The sequence below is a fragment of the Raphanus sativus genome, chromosome 6 (genome assembly GCF_000801105.2).
Source record: "Raphanus sativus cultivar WK10039 chromosome 6, ASM80110v3, whole genome shotgun sequence".
In the NCBI taxonomy this organism is placed as follows: domain Eukaryota; kingdom Viridiplantae; phylum Streptophyta; class Magnoliopsida; order Brassicales; family Brassicaceae; genus Raphanus; species Raphanus sativus.
The window spans coordinates 19,912,181-19,925,020 of NC_079516.1; the positions used below are offsets into that span (position 1 = coordinate 19,912,181).

At 40.7% G+C, this 12,840-nt stretch overlaps 2 protein-coding genes across 3 annotated transcripts; one reads left to right on the forward strand and one right to left on the reverse strand.

The window, feature by feature from the left end:
* The first annotated feature begins 6,775 nt into the window (after positions 1–6,775).
* Positions 6,776–9,129, forward strand: LOC108812579 (RGG repeats nuclear RNA binding protein C). The gene is made up of 7 exons (XM_018584868.2): positions 6,776–7,140; positions 7,610–7,868; positions 7,976–8,041; positions 8,128–8,260; positions 8,380–8,538; positions 8,625–8,675; positions 8,771–9,129. Exons 1-7 carry the CDS (start codon positions 6,981–6,983, stop codon positions 8,975–8,977), a joined length of 1,035 nt encoding a protein of 344 aa, XP_018440370.1. The 5' UTR covers positions 6,776–6,980; the 3' UTR covers positions 8,978–9,129.
* Positions 9,130–10,047: 918 nt separating this feature from the next.
* LOC108812580 (ras-related protein RABD2b) lies at positions 10,048–12,090 on the reverse strand. Of its 2 annotated transcripts, XM_018584871.2 has the most exons (8): positions 11,863–12,077; positions 11,323–11,395; positions 11,147–11,194; positions 11,009–11,056; positions 10,848–10,919; positions 10,620–10,775; positions 10,423–10,526; positions 10,048–10,339 (listed from the first exon to the last, which is right to left on the reverse strand). In XM_018584871.2, the coding sequence occupies exons 1-8, from the start codon at positions 11,874–11,876 to the stop codon at positions 10,246–10,248; spliced, it is 609 nt and encodes a 202-aa protein (XP_018440373.1). In that variant the 5' UTR covers positions 11,877–12,077; the 3' UTR covers positions 10,048–10,245. The 2 variants fall into 2 exon arrangements, with proteins under 2 accessions (XP_018440373.1, XP_018440372.1); XM_018584870.2 differs by having other exon boundaries at positions 10,620–10,919; positions 11,863–12,090.
* Positions 12,091–12,840: the final 750 nt, after the last annotated feature.

Below are 12,840 nucleotides of genomic sequence, written 5' to 3' on the forward strand. Positions count from 1 at the left end.
CTATGAGCACAAAGAAGACTCCATTTGAATCAGTTGATGAAGCCAGGCCGGTCCAACAAGGTAAGATTGAAACCTACCATCACGAAGTACGCTTTTTGCAATCTCTCTCACCACCTTGTTAGACGAGACTGACTCTGTTTCAAAAGCAACTGAACCAATAGATGCACACAGTGTGGTGACCCTTTGGAGTACAGCTCTGCAGCGAGGCCATTTAACAGGGTTCATCACCGCATCAACAAGTTCATGGGAATCAGACCCCACCACAATCTCCGTGTAAGCTAAATCCCGCATGCTCCTTAACGCCTATTCCAAGCATCTTAACTCTGCCGTTAATCTATTGGGTGAAAGTAAGGGCCTCACGAGCGTGATGCATAACATTTCATGTGTGGTCTCTCGTTATGAAGGCTGCATCATTAGGAGTTAGATTTTGAATCATGCTGCGTTCTTATCAAACCATTAATGTGGATAAAAGCATAAATGTAGTTCTCAGGGTTCTAAGTTCTAACTCACGGATTCTCATTAATCTCTCAAGTTCAAATTAATGTTTTGGTCTATCCTCCTTTCAGTTTTTTTTGTGAAAACTATTTGCAAGCGTTGTGCTTGCAACTAATTAATATTGTGATGCTGCTCATCTTTACTAGCCTGTTGTGGTCGACCCTCAAGGCTAAGACTCTCGCATCTTAGTTTCTACTTGCATATCTAGTGAGAGTCTTCGTTCCTTTCATGCTTCAGCTCGCCTTTTATAAGATCTGCTTTGTATTTTTTGAGGTGTTATATATTAGCCTTTGATGGTATTTACTTGTATCCTTTTGGTATTTTATGTTTTTGTTGTTAGTTTATTTCGGGTGTTCTATCCATAAATTTTTTCGCATCTGTATCATCTGACTGGTAGAATCTGTATGTATATTTGATTACGTTCCGCCCAACCTCCCTCTCTTAGTCTCTACAATCCAGAGAACTAAGCCAATTACAAATGTATCTCGAGTCCAAGACTCACCAACTAACTACCTTATTTCTTTAGCTAAGGTCCTTTATATACTCAGGCCCAAATACAAATGTGTAACAACTCTAAACCGAATCTTCAAACTTCTTTCCTTCTTCCTCTTGTGCCACGCTGTCACCTTCTTTCTTCCTTCTCACGTAGACTCTCTTTAGCATATCAATACCCCCGTTCGCGAGACTCAGCTTGTCCTCAAGTGAGAAACCAGGAAACTGATTCTTAACTTCCCCCACACGAAGCCAAGACGACTCATGTTGCGATAGATTCTTCCATTTAAGCAAAACCTCCAAGTACCCCTCGTCATCATAGCATGTGTCAAGTATCTCCTCTGGTTTGATCAGCACCTCATCTTCTCGACTCATCACTTCTGGTAACTCTGAAACTGTCTCAGACTCTCCAATCACCGGTTTCAATTGAGAAACATGGAACACCGGATGAATACGAGACGTATCTGGCAACAACAAACGATAAGCAACCTTCCCTACTCTCTCCAGTACCTCATAAGGACCATAATACTTGGCCGCCAGCTTCTGAAACAATCGTTTACTCACAGATTGTTGCCTGTAAGGTCTGAGTTTCAAATACACTTTAGCACCCACCTCAAACTCAAGCTCACGTCTATGCTTATCTACATTGTTCTTCATCCTCTCCTGAGCCCTCCACAAGTTGTCTTTAATCGAACACATAAACTTCTCACGCTCCAACAACATCGTTTCCACCTCCTGATTCTGTGTCGATCCTGCTTCATACGGCAAAACTGATGGTGGCTCACGACCATAAACCAACTGAAATGGAGTACATTTCAATGCAGTATGATAGGCTCTGTTATACCACAATTCAGCCCATGGAACAAACTTTGCCCATGTCTTAGGATGGCGTGATGCGAAGCATCTCAAGTAGGTTTCAAGACATCGATTTAACACCTCTGTCTGCCCATCCGTCTGTGGATGAAAGGCCGTACTGAAGCGCAAACGAGTCCCTGACAAGTGGAAGCATTCTATCCAAAAAGCACTCAAGAATATCTTGTCTCTATCAGAGATGATAGATTTGGGAAACCCGTGTAAACGTACTATCTCCTTTACAAACTTCTGAGCTACATCCACTGCAGTAAACAGATGCTTCAACAGCAAGAAGTGACCGTATTTACTCAGCATGTCCCCCACTACTAGAATGACGTTAGTACTCTGTGATAATGGCAACCCATCTATGAAGTCCATTGATATATCCTCCCAAATTCTCACTGGCAATTCAATAGGCTGCAACAACCCTGCTGGAGATAATGTGGAATATTTATGGGTCTGACATATTCCACAAGCAGCTACATACTCTTGAATCCTCTTTCTCATTTTCGACCAGTAGAAGATAGCTTTTATACTCTGCCAAAATCACCGGTATGTGAACTGATTTCGATGGAATAACCATCCTCTGTTTATACAATAGCTTCTCATTGGCAAGAGTAAAGCCATTTTTTACTGGTTCTCCATCTAGAAGCTTCCTTATAACCTCATGTATCTCCGCATCCTCTGCAATCTCACCATACAGATCTTGGAGTTGAAGTGACGTTGGTACTGTCAACGCAAACAAGTCAACAACAACACTCTGAAACGACGAGTGATCTATTCTGGAAAGGCCATCTGCCACCTTGTTCTCACTTCCCACTTTGTATTCAATATCAAACTCGTAGCCCAGCACTCTTGTTAGCCATCGTTGATAGTCTAAAGTAATCTCTCTCTGCTCCAGGAGATACTTTAAACTCTGCTGATCAGTTCGCACTACAAACCTTCGACCTAGCAAGTAGTGTTTCCATTTCTGAATAGACAACACTATTGCCATCAGCTCACGCTCGTAGATCGGCTTCTGTTGTTCTTTCTGTGTCAACCCGCGACTGAAAAATGCTATAGGATGTTGATCTTGCATTAATACCGCCCCAAGACCAAAACCGGAAGCATCAGATTCGATCACAAACACCTTTGTGAAATCTGGAAGAGCCAATACAGGAGCCGAGACCATAGCCTTCTTCAGATGATCAAAAGCTGTTTGTGCTGCTACACTCCATACAAATTGTTCTTTCTTCAGCAACTCAGTCAAATTATACGCAATCGCTCCATAATCTCTCACAAATCTCCGATAGTAACCTGTCAACCCCAGAAATCCCCTCAAATCCTTGATTGTTTTTGGAGAAGGCCACTTCACAACCGCTTCTATCTTCTGTCCATCAGTAGAAACTCCGTCACTACTGATCACATGTCCCAAATATTCAACCTTCTCTTGAGCAAACACACATTTCTTCCTATTCGCATACAACTTATGTTCAACAAACACCTCCAATACTGCCTCCAAGTGTTGTACATGTTCTTCCAATGATCTACTGTAGATTAGTATATCATCGAAAAACACAAGTACAAATTTCTCCAAAAATTTCCTGAAGACATCGTTCATCAACGCCTGAAAGGTAGCTGGTGCGTTTGTCAAGCCAAACGGCATGACTAGAAACTCGAGATGGCCATCATGTGTGCGGAAGGCTGTCTTCTCAATGTCTCTCTCTGCCATCCGAATTTGGTGATAGCCAGCTCGCAAATCCAACTTCGAAAATACTCTCGCTCCATGTAACTCATCAAGTAATTGATCGATCATTGGAATTGGGTACTTGTCTTGCACCGTTGCTCTGTTTAAAGCCCTGTAGTCGACACAGAATCTATGAGTGTTGTCTTTCTTCTTCACAAGCAACACCGGGCTAGAGTACGGGCTTTGACTAGGTCTTATCAAACCGTCTGCAAGCATCTCATGCACTAGCTTCTCCATAGATTCTTTGTGAGCATGCGGGTATCGGTAGGGATGCACGCTAACAGGAGAAGCATTTGCCTGCAACGATATAGAATGCTCTCTTCCTCTTAGTGGAGGTAAACCCGTAGGTTTCTGAAACACTGCAACATACTGATATAGTTTCTGCTCCACTAACATCAGTAGAGTGGTAACTTCTACACTCTTCTGTTCTCTACTTGGTAACGTCATCTTCTCTTCTTTACATTCTGCTGTTAACAGAGATTTCAGCGACACATTATGATTGTGAAGTGAGGGATCTCCTTTCAATGTTACTAAGGCTCCATCATAACAGAAAGACCAGTCCTGTAGCTCCCAGTCTACTGTACATTTGCCCAAAGTTCTGAGCCACTGCATCCCCAATATAACATCAACTTGTCACAGCTCTAACACAACGAACTCTGTGGTAAAAGAGATAGATGGTAACACCAACTGTACATTTGAGCATACGCCAATGCCTTCTACTGATACTCCAGTGCCCAATAACACAGTTAGACTCTCAAGTCTTCAAGCTTTGAGTTTCAGCTATTGGACTGCCTTGGGAGAAATGAAATTATGCGTCGCTCCGCTATCAATCATCATTACTACAGAGCTCTTCTTGATCGTTCCTCGCAGTTTCGTAGTTGTTGGTGATGAACGACCCAAAAAAGAACTTAACGATAATCCCATCATCGACACTTCACTCTCGTCTACATCATTGTCCACTTCAACCAACGCCTGATCCACAATTTCCATCTCAATGCCATTTACCACTGTAAGTACTTGTAATGATCTGTTTGGACACCAATGTTGACGAGACCATTTGTCATCACAAGTGAAACATAACCCCAACCGTTTCTTTTCTGCAATTTGTGCATCGGTTAGACGAAGCTGAGGTCGTTGCGTATTGTTCTCTCCCTGTTTACTCTGTTGTGGCTTCCCGTACCCCGTTGAACCCGATTTGGATGTAGTATATGATTTAGAGCTTCCATTCTTCCAAGTATTCTTCTCTTCCTGTTGCTTCTCTCGATAAACCACTCTATACAGGGCACTCCCCTCCATTTGGTACGCCGAAGAAATCATTTCATCCAAATCAACCGGCTTGCACATGTTCACGACCTCTCTCATTTCAGGCTTCAACCCATTCATAAAGATCCCCTCCAACTGTCGTTCTGTTAATCCTGTAACTTGCATAAAAAGATCTTCAAACAGATGTATGTATTGAGCCACTCTCCCTGTTTGACTCACTTCGAAGAATGGTTGGCTTGGATCCCTATACTTCACCTTGCTGAACCTTGCTCCCAACTTCTCTTTAAACTCGTTCCAACTCCTCAAATTCCTCCTATGAGTTTCACTGTTGAACCAACTGAGTACATCACCTGCCAAACTCACAGAGACTACCTCCATTTTAGCTCTATCATCATAACCGCCAATCCGAAAAATATCTCCGCTAACGCCAGCCATGCATACGTATCGCCACCATCAAACGCCGGTAGATCTATCTTCTTAAGTAAGCCATCTCTAGTTTTAACCACCTGATAACGCTCAGTCTGATCCTCATTCCTAAAGCTACGGCCTGGTTCCGAGTTAGAGATATGGACCCGATGATTCTGATGCCTATAAGGTTGCGGTTGCTCCTCCCCCAAGTTCATCTGATGATTCGGAGGACGATACGGTTGAGATTGCTCCTCCGCCGGACTAGTGCTCTTCGAAAACTTCTTCTCCATCATCGCGCACATCCTTTCGTAACACTCCTCGATCTTACTCTCCAATCGCAATTCCATCTCTCTTGAATTCTGTTCCAATTCGCGAAACGTCTCCGTGAATCGACGATCGGACTCGATCTGCGTCGCCGACTGCTTCTGTAAGGTCGTCGCTAGCTTCTCCAACGCCGCCGTTGAATCCGCTTGCTCCTCCGTGCTCGATCTCGTATTCTTCGTCATCGATCTCGAATCGCGATAGTTCGATCCAAGAACGCTCAAATCGCACCAATTTGATAGAATTTGTATGTATATTTGATTACGTTCCGCCCAACCTCCTTCTCTTAGTCTCTACAATCCAGAGAACTAAGCCAATTACAAATGTATCTTGAGTCCAAGACTCACCAACTAACTACTTTATTTCTTTAGCTAAGGGCAAATACAATTGTGTAACAACTCTAAACCGAATCTTCAAACTTCTTTTCTTCTTCCTCTTGTGCCACGCTGTTATCTTCTTTCTTCTTTCTCACGTAGACTCTCTTTAGCATATCACTTACATATAATTGTGAGTTGGCTTTGCTCTGGATTGGAAGTTTTACGGTCAGTTGCCGGATCTGAAGGTCACGGTGTGCTTTTTTTATTGTAGACGCAACAAGCTATGCTCTACAGCCTTAAGTTGTTATGCGAGTGGTGAAGATGATAAAAACATATGATAGCGTTTGGTTTATCCTCAAGATGTTAATCGTCTGTGTTTTAAAAAATATTTTGTTTCAGTTGGGATCTAGTTCTTTCTTTTCTTTGGAATTTAACCATTTACCATACATAGTCCGTAGTGGTGTGTGGATATGTTTAGTTTCTAATCTATGGTGTTACATTATGTACGCTTTTTTAGACCAATTATTTGGAATAAAGTAATTTTTCAGTGTTAAAAAATATATATTTTGCTATGTTGTTCTATGTTGGACCATTTCGAATAAATGAAATTCGGTGTTAAAATAAATCCCGCGTCTAGTCTAGTATAGTAGAAGGAGGTTAACACCAAAAGAATAGTCCAGAAGGTTGAAATTGAAGCCCACAAATTCTTTAAGTTGGCTAAAAGCCTATTATAACTGCTAATGGGCTTAACCAGTTGGAGTTTGTGAGAATTAATCTACAGGATCGCAGGAATAGCCCAATCGTACGTACGAAATAAGAGGAGTAAATAAGCTTAAGATACAACCACCCGCAGAGTACAGTCTCCAGAGGGTTTTACGGATTAGGTTTTAAGCATCTTTACATCTCTCTGCCGCATACTTTTCCAAGCTCCCACATTCACTCTCCCTTCGACTTCTGAGAGTCATACAAAACAAACACAACTCTTGTCCGAAATCATCCCTTCCGACCTTTTGATTCAGATTTCTTCCATGGATTCGTGTAGTCAATAAGGTCGAAAAACCCATCAAAGCGAAAACAGTTTCTCGTGGTCGATTCAGAATCCGAAAATGTCGACTTTGAACCCGTTTGATCTCTTGGGAGGTGACGCTGAGGATCCAAGCCAGATTGTTGTGTCTTTGCCGAAGAAGGTCGAGAAAGCAGCTCCTGTGCAGCCTCCTGCTAAGGGTGCTAAGGTTCATACCAAGCAGCCTCCTACTTCTCAAGCTGGTAAAATGTTCTTTTGATTTGTCTAGATAATGAATAGGTTTTAGTGTTCAGACGTGTTGGGTAGTGTTTGATTGAGTTATGTAAGTGTGAATCTAGTTGAAAGATGTATGCTTTGGTCATTTGGGGGGTTTGTGTTTTTATTGTTTTAGCTTCTGTCTGCTGTTTGTGTAATAATGATGTGGAACAGATTTAGTGTTCAGACATTTCGGGCAGTGTTAAATGAATCTTGTTGAGGGTGTGACATGAAAGATGTATGCTTTTGTCATTTAGGGGTTTTAGTGTTTTAACTGTCTTAGCTTCTCTCTGCTACTTTGTTTGATGATAATATGTATGTATAATCTTTTAAATTAGAGCTATGATTTATTCTATTCAGAATATTAATCTTGAAAGGTAGCTTTTACTCGTTTGGACTTATATATAAGAAGTCAACAATAAGTTATTGAATGAAATTTGTCTTTAATAAATGTAGTGAGAGAGTCAAGGAATGCTCCTTCAGGAGGTCGTGGTGGTGGTGGTGCGGGACGTGGGCCTCCTCGTGGTTCATTTAACCCGGGAGGAGACAGACTTCATGATCCAAAGGATGGAGAAAGGACTGGTGGATTCCGTGGATACCGCGAAAGTGGTGGTGGCCGTGGAGGTCAACGTGGTGGATTTGCCAATGGTAGAGCTGGTGATGTGGAAGGCCGCCCAAAGAGGGCCTTTGAGCGCCGTAGCGGGACAGGTCGTGGGTAAGCTCTCTCTCTCTTTTAGGTCTTATTCTTTGGTTACCAGTTTACTACTATGTTTGACTTGTAATGTTATTGATTTCTTGTTCTTGTGACTTGATGTTTGCTAGTAATGACCTGAAACGTGAGGGTGGTGGTCGTGGAAACTGGGGTACCCCTGAAGATGATATTCCACCGTAAGCATCCCGCTCTTCAGTTTCTTTGTATGATGTCTTGTACTATAATAAGACTGAATAAGAAACTCTATTTGTCTAAATGTTAGTCCAACGGAGGAAGCCACAACAGAGGTTGAGGAGAGCTCTGTTGCTGAGAAGGAAGGCGGTGAGGACAACACCACCGATGCAAAGAATGAGGCTCCTGCTGATGAGGAAAAGGAGAAAGAACCTGAAGACAAGGTATAAACATCTTCCACTACTCATGTGCTTTTAACATATTATATGAGCCGAGAAAAGTTTAAAGCTTTAGCCTAAAAGGAAGTATTATATACACTAAGGGTTATTGGGATTATTGTTAGGAAATGACATTGGAAGAGTATGAGAAAATTCTGGAGGAGAAGAAGAAAGCTCTGCAAGCCACAAAGGTTGAGGAAAGGAAAGTTGATACCAAAGTGTTCGAGTCTATGCAGCAGCTCTCTAGCAAGAAGACCAATAACGAGGAAATCTTCATCAAGCTGGTCAGAATCTGAATGTTTCTATTTTAATCTCTATTGTATTTTGTCAGAGAGCAAGATAGATGATCTTTGTTTTGTTAATATTTCAGGGATCCGACAAACGCAAAGATGCTTCTGAGAAAGAAGAGAAGGCTAAGAAGGTCGTTGTTTTATTTCCCTTACATCATTGAATATACATCTTTCGGTTTAAAGCATCTTCGTACTGAGTCAATGCTTTGTTCTGTTTGGTTTTTAGTCTTTGAGCATTAACGAGTTTTTGAAGCCGGCTGCTGGAGAGAGATACAACCCAAGAGGTGGTTACCGTGGAAGAGGAGGAGGCCGTGGACAGAGAGATGGAGGAGGCCGCAATGGTGGTTGTGGACAGAGAGATGAAAAAGTGAACGGAGGAGCTCCTGCTCCGGCCATAGGAGACAGTGCTCAGTTCCCATCGTTGGGCAAATGAAGACCCCTCCTTGGTCCTTCAGCATCTATCTATCTATCTATCTCTCTACTGTCTTAGTTTAATTTTGTTCTTAATTCTATCATTTTTGTTACACTTTTTCTACAGAACAAGTTTGAGTGCTTTTTTAGTAATGGAAAAACAAATTATAAACCCTCTGTTCCACAAATGTTTAGCTTTTTTTGATAAAACATTGATTAGTGTCATAATTACCATAGAATTCGATAAAATTAGTATATTTCGATTGCTTATCCACGAGGCATCTACCTGACATCTCCAGCTTGGTGGAGTCAGAGTTTGGTCCTCAGCCGCTCCTTCCTCTGTAACATTGTTCAGCACAATGTTTTCTATTTCTGGAACTCGTTGGGCAATGGTCCAGCTTTCAGCTTCGCTTATGGCAAGTTGAATAGTGTCCAATGGCGTGATGTCCTTGTTATTGAAAAGCTTTTCGTCGCGCGCCTTCCATATATACCACATTATTCAGAGGAAGACTTTCATGGTTTCTGCATTTGCGCCTTATTTCTTTGCCCTCCATAGGGGATAATCTATGTTTTCAAAAAGAGACTGTCGCGGGAATAGCCCGGGAGCTGCAGGGATTGGTGACAATGCCCAACACTGCAAGGCAGGTGAGCATTCAAACAGAGTATGGTTTATAGTTTCAGACTCCGCACAGCAGCGAACACAAATACTCTCTTGGGCACAATGACGATCTCGTAGATTCTGCGCCGTAGCGACATATCCAGAGATAATTTGCCGAATGCAGTGCTTTAGTTTCCTTGGGGTTTAATCTTCCATGCTGCTTTCTTTAGTTCAGAAGTGCTGGGTTCAGACACCATTGGCTGTAGGGATCGTGTACGCAAGTCGTGTGCTATGGTGTAGCCAGAATTCCCTGTGTACAAACCAGATTTCGTGAAGTCCCAACTGTATGAGTCTTTTCTGCCTGTTCTGCTCACACGTAGTGATCCAATTCGGTGGATATCTGCAGCTGCTACAAATAGTCTCAGCATTTCTGGGTTCCAAGAATTAGTTTCCGTAACATGATCGTCTCTGATGTTGCCACTACTAAGCGGTGGTCGGAGAAATTAGGATTACTATAGAATTTATGAGTTTTAAACTTCGAAATACATCGGACAAAGAATAGCAAAGCTATAAAATGAAGGAAGAAAAAAAGGATTCAACTGAGTTGTCACAACTGGAAAAGTCACAATGCAATGGAAACAAATGATTATAATGGTGTAATGATCCAAAAAGGACCTTTGAGACTAATGGAATCAAGATGAGCAACAGCCTGATTGCTGGTTCACCGGCTGTCCGCGAATCTGGACCGTCGGTGGTTTGGCACCTCCAGATGGTTGGCTAGCCATTCTGCAGACAGGAGCAACAACAACAACAACGGTTAAGTATGGAAGTAAAAGGTTTAAGGAACACAAGTAGAATCTAATACAAACCTGGTCTTAATAGCAGCAGTCATGGCCATGAAAGCTTCTTCAACATTGGTTGCATTTTTAGCACTTGTTTCCAAGAAAGGGATCCCAAGTTCATCTGCAAAAGCCTGTCCGAGGAATAGATAGCAAATGTTATTGTGTGTTTCGACAAGGGTTTACAGCTAAAAGAAACGAGTTGGTTGGTTGGTTTGTTTAATTACCTGAGCTGTCTCAGTGGATACAACCTTCTGTGAAGTGAGATCGTTTTTGTTCCCAACGAGTAGCTTGTTCACATTCTCACTAGCGTAACGGTCGATTTCATTGAGCCATTGCTTGACGTTGTTGAAGCTCTCTTGGTCAGTGACATCATAGGTGACCTGCCAAAAAAAAGTCAACTCTGACCGATTGGATGTATTAACAAAAACATGATTGCTTGAGTGAGCACATACAATGATGCCATGAGCTCCTCTGTAGTAGCTGCTGGTGATAGTCCTGAAACGTTCTTGACCAGCTGTGTCCCACTGTACACATGACAGATTACCAAAACAAGAGTCAAAAATATTAAACTAAAAACATGTAGCTAGCTAATGGAACTCAAGAACACACTTACGATCTGGAGTTTGATTGTCTTTCCGTCCTGTTCGACTGTACGGATTTTCTACATTACAACATTTGTAAAGATTAATAGTATTCTTTTTCCGTATTCTAAATATTAAGAAATAGGTGACGATGGGAAGAATATGCTTACAAAGTCAACACCAATGGTACTGATGTAGCTATCCAGGTAAGAATCATCCTGCACACACACACAAATTCAAGATACCAAAATTATAACACACAAGGATACCATAGTGTAAATAGATAAAGATGAATGCATCTAAGCTGAGAAAGAAACTAGAGTTTTGTGCAGAGTTAGTTACTTACAGCAAATCTTAGAAGCAAACATGATTTTCCAACACCAGAGTCACCGATAAGCAAAAGCTTGAACAGATAGTCACTGCAATCATTTTTTTTTTAATAAATAAAAAAAACGGATTAAGACATGATCGGTGAAGATGACTTTTGCCGTGTTTGTTCGTATAAAAAAGAAATGAATTTGTTCGTATAAATAAAAACTGTGAATCGACTATGGTAGGGAATGAGATCAAGGCTCTTATGTCTCTATCGCTCTCTAATTTAAACGATGAGACTTTCTAAGTAATCAAAATCAGAGACTGCAGATCTCAGTCTGCTTCCCCTAGATCTAAAGATCCAAATCGAGAATCGATCAGACTATAAAAATAAGACCACACAAAAGATCAAATTTTGCGTAGATTCCTCCGAGCAACAAACAAAGATCCAAAGCAAAATCGAACCAAAAACGAAACCACAAAATAAAATTAAAACAGAAAAACAACGGCTAAATCATAGATGAGATAATATCAAAATCATGAGAAGAGAGAGAGAGAGAGAGAGGCCTCTTACTACTCAGGATTCATGGCGAACTATCGTTATCTAGATCGATCTCACAACGTATCAAAAGAGAGAGAGAGAGAGATAGACTGAACGTTTTTTGTTAATTTTATTTATTTATTTTTCCTTTGGCTGAAGGAAATTGGTTTGGGAAAATTTGTAAATGCGTTGTTTAGCTTTGAGATGTTTGAATGCTGACTTGGCAAAGCCAACCAAGGGAGATGCGTGGATGACAAAGAGAATCAATCAGTCTTTCCTTCTCCCTTTTGTTATTTTTTTCGATTCTATACTCTCGGACGGAGGAAAATTAATTTTAGGAGACTAAAGTTACGAATCTCACTCACTAACCTTACTTTTTGACATTTTGACTTATTAAGCTTTTGATAGGTTAGTTATAGATAAATGGATGGGAGATTGGGTATCTATTCGGTTTCGGTTCAGATCTATTCGGTTTCGGTTCAGATCTATTCGATTTTGGGTTTTCAAAGCCAAAAATGTTAGTCTCATACAGTGGCTGAGGCATAATATATATTTGTTGGGGTCATCAATATTAAACTTGAATATTTAGAGTGTGGGGGGGGGGGGGGAGCTTATAGCTTGAGTTTATATAATTTACACTAAAATTTTAAATTTTGTTGGGTTCAGTGACCCCCAACTCATTCTATGTGGCTCCGCCACTCGTCTCATACAAGTACTTCTAAATTTTAGTTCAAATTCGATTCAGATCTTTACGGGTTCGGTTCGGATTCGGATAATCTATTTAAATTATTTTTAAAATTTTAATTTATTATATATTTTAAATTTCTCAAAGTTTATAAACAAAATAATATATTACACATAAATTTAAATAACATATGTCAAAATATCTAAACTTAACATATAATTTGATTTACTTTGAATATTTGGATAAATCAATATATATTATAAATATTTTTGGGCTTTTAAATATACTTTGGCTATTTTAGACATTTGTTTTTGACTATTTATATA

Excerpts from the sequence above, each read along its gene's own strand:
- LOC108812579 (XM_018584868.2), top strand. The coding sequence starts at position 6,981 with ATGTCGACTTTGAACCCGTTTGATCTCTTGGGAGGTGACGCTGAGGAT. Across the intron at positions 8,042-8,127 it reads CCTGAAGATGATATTCCACC|TCCAACGGAGGAAGCCACAA; the intron begins GTAAGCATCCCG and ends TCTAAATGTTAG. Across the intron at positions 8,261-8,379 it reads AGAAAGAACCTGAAGACAAG|GAAATGACATTGGAAGAGTA; the intron begins GTATAAACATCT and ends GATTATTGTTAG.
- LOC108812580 (XM_018584870.2), bottom strand. Across the intron at positions 10,920-11,008 it reads AGACAATCAAACTCCAGATC|TGGGACACAGCTGGTCAAGA; the intron begins GTAAGTGTGTTC and ends TCATGTGTACAG. Across the intron at positions 10,340-10,422 it reads ACTGCTGCTATTAAGACCAG|AATGGCTAGCCAACCATCTG; the intron begins GTTTGTATTAGA and ends TCCTGTCTGCAG.